Here is a 7,631-nt window from a genome sequence, read left to right on the forward strand (position 1 = left end):
ACAACTTTATTTTCTTATATTGCGTATTTATCAGCGACGCATTACTTATTTGTGTGTGTGTCTATATCTACATCTACATCTACAAATCTAATAATAGCCAATAATGTTATGCCCTTAACTGGAACAAAAAAATGTCGGTGTAATTATTTCTTGAAATGAATGGTTCATATTATTTAATTTTATTATTTTTTATGATTTTCCTTATTTACTCTCTATTATATTATTTTCTTCACTTTTTTTTTGAAAGTAAAAATAGTGGTGTATTAATGGATAAACTGAGCAATAGAGTCAGGAGGGACAGAGTCCCAGTACATAGGTTGTTCCTGATCGAAATCTAACGAAGCTAAAGTATGAGCATGAAAATTAAGTGTTCTAGAAACATAACTTAAAGAACAACGTGTAAATAATGATATGGTTGTCCTATATTTGTCCACAATGATCCCAATATAGGACAAATTAGCCGTTGGGCTTGAGTATAATTCATTCCGCAGCTCTGAGCAGTCTGTTAAAAGATCCATCATCCTGATATCCCGATCCTTAAGCCAAGACAGCGCCTCTTTGCAAGCAAGTGCCTCCGCCATAACGGCCGAGAAAGCACCCGATAGCTTTCCACTTGTCACAGCCACGAAGGTGCCCTGATGAGAGAGGAGTACCGCCCCATACGTAGCTTCTCCGGTGGCAGGTCTGTAGCCGGCATCGGCATAGCACCTCGGCGTCTCGCACCCATCTGTTGTAGCAGCCACAAAAACCGGCGCCCGGGGTGACGGACGGTGCGTCTGCCGGTAAACATGCATTGCTGCCGCCGCATGTCGCCATACTTGGTGAGGTCGTGGGAGGTCGTGTTCCCATACCGCTGTATTGCGGGCATTCCAAATGTTGTATAGCACTGCTATGGCCAAACCACATTGCTCCTCTGTCAAGATATTTAAAATTCCCATAAGCCATGCCGATAAAGAATGTGTGACTACATTAGTAACATGCAATCCCGAAATATTCCATATTATTTTTGAATAATCACATAAAATTAATGCATGCATGGCACTCTCATGCGTTATTCCAAACATTGGGCATGCCAGATCAACCTCCACCCGTTTGACTATTAAATTATCCGTAGTGGGAATAATATCACAAATGGCTCTCCACAAAAAGGTTTTCCATTTGGGTGGCACTTTCAGTTTACACAGAGTAACCCATTTATCAAAAGCACATGGGTTATGCTCAAAGTCTCCTTTAATTTGCCTATAAGCATTTTTGACCGTATATACCCCATTTGACTCGCCTTTCCAAAACCACATGTCCTCATAATCCGGGCTAACAGGAATCATAGAAATACGAGCCACATCCTCAGGAATAAATAAATCAAATAAAATATGGGGGTCCCAAGTATTGGTTTGCTGGTCAATTAAACCAGCGGCATGGGCATTTCGCAGTTCCTATGGCATAATTGTTTGGACAAGTGGGCTAGGATTATCTGGTAACCAAGGATGCCCCCACATCAATGTCGTACTGCCATTACCAATCCGTCTTCGCACCCCCGAGCAAACCATTCCATGTGCAGCCATTATACTACTCCAACAGAAACTCGGGCAGTTTCCTATAGTGGCATCAATAAAGGAAGTATTAGGATAATTACGAGCCTTATATATCTTTGTTGCTAAGGTACTGGGATTTGTAAGGAAACGCCAAGCCTATTTCCCCAGCATAGCCAAATTAAGTGCTCGTAAATCTTTGAAACCCAAGCCACCATACTTTTTAGGGATGCATAGCGTATCCCAAGCCTTCCAATGTATTCCCCTTTCTGATCCAGTTCCCCACCAATACCTATTCATGGTTCTCTCAATAGATATGCAAACAGTTTCAGGTAGCAAAAAAACACTCATGGAAAATGTAGGCATAGATTGAGCCACACTTTTCAAGAGTACTTCCTTACCAGCCTGGGAGAGCAACTTTTTATTCCATGAACCAATTCTTTGCCTGATCTTGTCCCCCACATAGGAAAAAGCAGCCCTTTTATTTCTGCCTACAAAATATGGTAGGCCAAGATATTTTCCAAAATTAGCTGCCTGTTCCACCTCTAGACACGCCGCCACCTCCCCCCTTATCTCCACCTGGGTATTTCTGCTAAACAAATACTTGATTTATTATAATTCACCTTTTGGCCAGACAACTTTTCATACCTTAGCAGGCACTGCTTGACTATACCGGCCTCCTGGATATTAGCTTTGAAGAATAAGAGACTGTCATCCACGAAAAAAAGATGTGATACCGGGGGTGCACCTCTTGCCACCCTACAACCATGTATAGCGCCCTCCATCTGCGCTTTCTGTAATAGCATAGAAAGTCCCTCTGCACAAATAATAAATAAATAAGGAGATAGTATTAGGACTCTATGTATATGAGTCTGTTTAGAACTTCTTATCCTTGTCACACTGTGACTCTCTACTTCTTATCATTGTCACACTGTGACTCTCTATTCTATATATTCACATCATCTGATCTCATTGTAATTAAGTTCAGAAAATATAATACAATCAGTTCTCATCTGGTATCAGTTAGCTAGGGTTTTGTGATTCATAAAATTAAGAAGATGCAGCGCTGCAATGGCAATCTTAATTACCGTGGAGGTCAGCAACGTGGCTTCGATGATCCGTGTCAAATCTGTAAAGGTTTCGGCCACACAGGAGTCAATTGTTTTTGGCGCTATGTAGATCCGTGTCAAATTTGTAAACGTTTTGGTCACACGGGAGCCAATTGTTTTTGGCGCTATGATGATCCATGTCAAATTTGTAAACGTTTTGGTCACACGGGAGCCAATTGTTTTTGGCGCTATAATGATCCGTGTCAAATTTGCAAAAGTTTCGGTCACACGGGAGTCAACTGTTTTCGGCGATATTCAGGGGCTCCGGGTTCTCAGGCTAATTTGGTGTTTCAGAATGGTTTAGTTGCTAAAACCTCGTCAAATTCTCATACTTGGGTTCCGGACACTGGAGCCACAAATCATGCAACTCCGAACATCGCTGCCCTTTCTACATCGGAGAAGTACACTGGTAATGACACTTTACGTGTCGGTGACGGTATGGGTTTATCTATTAGTCATGTTGGCCATGCCTCTTTTAATACCCCTTCTAGATCATTTACATTGTTTGATATACTTCACGTTCCGCGTTTGTCTAATTCTTTATTATCTGTTCAGAAGTTTGCATCCGATAATAAAGTCTTTTTTGAGTTTCACCCCTCCTTTTTTGTTGTAAAAGATATCAATACCAAGGAAATACTTCTTCGGGGCAATAGTTCGGGGGGACTATACACACTTTCATTACCTAGTTCGTTTCCGTCAGCGTTTATTTCCGCTCGTGCCTCAGCTTCCACTTGGCACAATCGTCTAGGTCATCCTCATAACCGTGTTCTTAGCCATATACTTCGTTCTTGTTTGGTTAGTGGGTCTCGTGATAATATTCGTTCTCATAATTCTTTATGCAATGCGTGTCAATTAGGCAAATCTGCCCGTTTTCCCCTCCCCCGTGTTGCTTCCTCTAGTTCTCAAGTCCTAGATCTTATTTACACAGACATTTGGGGTCCTGCGCCCACTTTATCTACTTCTGGCTTCCGTTATTTTGTGATCTTTGTGGATGACTATTCCCGTTATACATGGTTCTTTCCTATGAAATTAAAGTCTGATCTTTATGTCATCTTTGATAAATTTCGTACTCTTGTTGAACGGTCCTTTAATTGCAAAATAAAGGCCATTCAGTCTGATTTAGGTGCTGAGTACAAAAAGTTGCATTCTTTGTTTGTTCAATTAGGAATTCAACATAGACAATCCTGTGCCTATACACATGAACAGAACGGTCGTGTTGAACGAAAACATCGTCACATTGTTGAAACTGGTCTGGCTCTTCTAGCTCATGCCTCTGTTCCTTTAAAATTTTGGGATTTTGTCTTTGAGACTGCTGTCTATTTAATTAACAGAATGCCATCTTCTGTATTAAATAACTCCAGTCCTCATCTCCTGTTACATAAATCCCCTCCTTCCTATCTTTTTCTTCGTGTCTTTGGGTGTTTATGCTACCCTCATCTTCGACCATATAATCGTCATAAGATGTCATACAGGTCTTCTCCATGTGTCTTCCTAGGTTATCCTGAGTCCTTTAGGGGGTACAGATGCATGGACTTACATACTAATAAGATTTACACATGCAGGCATGTCAGATTTGATGAAGAAGTTTTCCCCTTTGCTACTAAAACTTCTTTGCAGGATCTATCTACTCTGTTTTCTGGACCTTGGGCGGAATCTGTTCTCAGTCACAGCACACCTATTCCTGCCGTGTCCAATGATGAGCTGCCAGAACCGCCGCTACCTGCTTCATTCGAACCACCCGTGGATCCTGGACAGGCTGCCTCGTCGGGTGATCCTGTAGAGCCTGTTGCTCGCCGGCGAGGCCGTCCACGTGGGCGGTCCATCAGGCCCAATGTCCGTACTCACTCTATGGCCACTCGCAGCAACGCAGATGCTCCTCTTTTTGCTCTAGCAGCTCAAGTGCATCCCACGGAACCCACATATTACTCTCAAGCTGTCAAATATCCTGAGTGGCGTGAAGCCATGGACCAAGAATTCAATGCTCTCCTGCATAACCACACATGGTCTCTAGTTCCACCCACTGCAGGTATGAATATTATTGGCTGTAAATGGGTGTTTCGTACGAAGAGAAAGACTGATGGTGCTATTGAAAGGCATAAAGCCAGGCTGGCTGCGAAAGGTTTTAATCAGGTTCCAGGTCAGGACTTCTTCGACACTTTTAGTCCAGTGGTAAAGCCTACGACTGTAAGACTCCTTCTATCTCTAGCTTTATCATCTGGGTGGTCTATCAAACAGCTAGATGTTCATAATACTTTTCTGAATGGTAATCTGGCTGAAACAGTTTATATGAAGCAACCCCCTGGTTATATTGATGCTAACTTCCCGAATCATGTTTGTTTGTTAAAAAGATCTCTGTATGGGTTAAAACAAGCTCCCAGAGCTTGGTTTAATCGACTACATACGTTCTTATTATCGGTTGGCTTTCAAGCATCCAAGACAGATGTCTCTCTGTTCTATTACTCTAAAGACTCTGCTTTGGTTTATCTATTGGTGTACGTGGATGACATTCTTGTAATGGGAAGTGATCAAGGTATTATGTCTCAGCTCTTGTCCAAACTGTCTGCTACATTCAAAATCAGAGATCTTGGTGAACCAAATTTTTTTCTGGGTATTGAAACAGTTAAGAGTGACAATGGGATTATTTTATCTCAACAACGGTATATGAATGATATTTTAAAACGGGCTGGAATGTCTGAATGCAAACCCCTTTCTACACCTATCTCTGTCTCGAAAACTGTCCCCTTCAATTCAGATCTATATGATGATCCCACACAGTACAGGAGTCTAGCTGGAGCACTGCAATATCTCACTGTCACACGACCTGACCTATCCTTTGCAGTTAATCAGTTATGCCAGCATATGCATGCCCCCACCATATCACACTGGGAGCAGCTCAAACGGGTACTCAGGTATGTTAAGGGAACAGTTGATCATGGTTTACGCATACGACGGTGCTCATCTAGAGACATTCATGCTTTCTCTGATTCTGATTGGGCTGGTTGTCCTAACGATCGAAAATCCACGAGTGGTTTTGCTGTTTTCTTGGGGAGCAATCTTATATCATGGGTTTGCAAGAAACAGAGAACTGTTGCCAGGTCATCCACTGAGGCTGAATACAAAGCTCTTGCAGATGTTTGTGCTGAGGTTCTATGGATTATGTCATTATTGCGTGAGATACAGATTCCAGGTATTTCCATTCCAAAATTATGGTGTGATAATCTAGGAGCTACATATATGAGTGCCAATCCAATCTTTCATGCGCGCACCAAGCATGTGGAGATTGATTATCATTTTGTTCGTGATCGAGTAGCTTCGGGCGATATCCAAGTCAACTTCATCTCCACAAAGGATCAACTTGCTGATATCTTCACCAAAGCTCTGCCTGGACCTAGATTTTCTTCCTTAAGGGACAAGCTACAGGTTACTAGTATACACTGTGCTTGAGGGGGAGTATTAGGACTCTATGTATATGAGTCTGTTTAGAACTTCTTATCCTTGTCACACTGTGACTCTCTACTTCTTATCATTGTCACACTGTGACTCTCTATTCTATATATTAGAGTCCTAATAGATAGAGGGTCTCCTTGCCTGAGTCCGCGGGTAGGCGTTACCTGCCCTCCAGTCACGCCAATTACCATTACCGTATAATTAACAGTTGTCACACATAGCATAATAAGCTTTATCCAACGATGATCAAATCCCATGGCACTTAACATTCTCTCCAGAAACGGCTATTCCATCCTATCATATGCTTTTGACATGTCAAGTTTTAGGGCACTCCATCATGCTATTCCTCATTGCTTTCTATTTAAATAATGACCCACTTCCGCTGCGACCAAGATATTATCCGTGATTAACCTTCCCGGAATAAAAGCACTCTGGGATTTCGAAATTAAGTCCCCCCATAAGCGGTTTCATCCTGTTAGTTATCATCTTGGTCATTATCCTGTAAATAACATTACTGAGGGCAATTGGTCTCATGTCAACCACCGTTTCTAGCACACATTTCTTTGGGATTAACACAATATTAGTATCATTCAAACCCTCAGGGAACACACATGAATTCAAACAGGTTGTTATAAATTCAGACACATCCCCTTACCACGTCCCAGAAATGCTGATAAAAGCCTGGATTCATTCCATCCGGGCCATGTGCTTTATCAGGGTACATAGAGTCAATTGCTATTTTTACCTCTTCAGAGTCAAAAGGGCGCAGTAAAGATACATTCTGGTCGTGAGATACTCGAGGAATAAAGCCATCAAACAAACTATCATCACTAGCAGAATTCTCAGATGCAAAAATAGTTCGAAAATAGTCCAATATGACATAACACATATTTATTCCCTTTCACCCACATGCCAGCATCATTTTTAATTCTAGAAACAGTATTCTTTTTCTTACGACCAGAGGCATACCTGTGATAAAATTTCGTATTCGCATCTGCACCACGAAGCCAATGCTGCTTCGCACGCTGTCTCCAGAATACGTCCTCCTGTGCTTCCAATTGGGCCAGTTGCTCGTCAATCTGCTAAATCTCAGCCAATGCAGCCGGATCCCTTCTGTTCCTGATAATCCCATGTGTCTTCCTCAACTGCCCGATACGATCCCCAAACTTATGAAACCCATCACCGCCCCATCTCATCAATTTCTCTCCACAATGCTGCTGACAATTCAGCAACCCCTTAGTCCTCCCATTCTGCCAGGCCGACACCACCACATCCCTACACCCTTCGTCATGGAGCCATGCCATCTCAAACTAGAAACCCCTCGATCCCCTACCCCCTTGCATGCACAGTGTGTCCATATTAAGGAAGAGATCCGAGTGATCCGAGGTTCGAGTGAGAATATTCTCCATCGCTGCATTCTCATTCACACCACCCCAATCTGCCATGGCCAAAACTTTATCAAGCATCTCCTCAATCCAGCTATCCGTTCCTCTACTCTTTTCCCAAGTAAACTGGTGGCCCCTCATAGGTAATTGCATTAAACCAC

At 42.4% G+C, this 7,631-nt stretch overlaps 1 protein-coding gene across 1 annotated transcript; it reads right to left on the reverse strand.

Annotated features, from left to right (window-relative positions):
- Positions 1-263: 263 nt before the first annotated feature.
- On the reverse strand, positions 264-2,314 carry LOC109178739. The gene is made up of 5 exons (XM_019328279.1): positions 2,153-2,314; positions 1,931-2,108; positions 1,736-1,821; positions 1,545-1,688; positions 264-1,433 (listed from the first exon to the last, which is right to left on the reverse strand). Exons 1-5 carry the CDS (start codon positions 2,312-2,314, stop codon positions 264-266), a joined length of 1,740 nt encoding a protein of 579 aa, XP_019183824.1.
- Positions 2,315-7,631: the final 5,317 nt, after the last annotated feature.

Source organism: Ipomoea nil, unplaced genomic scaffold (genome assembly GCF_001879475.1).
Source record: "Ipomoea nil cultivar Tokyo-kokei standard unplaced genomic scaffold, Asagao_1.1 scaffold0869, whole genome shotgun sequence".
Lineage (NCBI taxonomy): Eukaryota > Viridiplantae > Streptophyta > Magnoliopsida > Solanales > Convolvulaceae > Ipomoea > Ipomoea nil.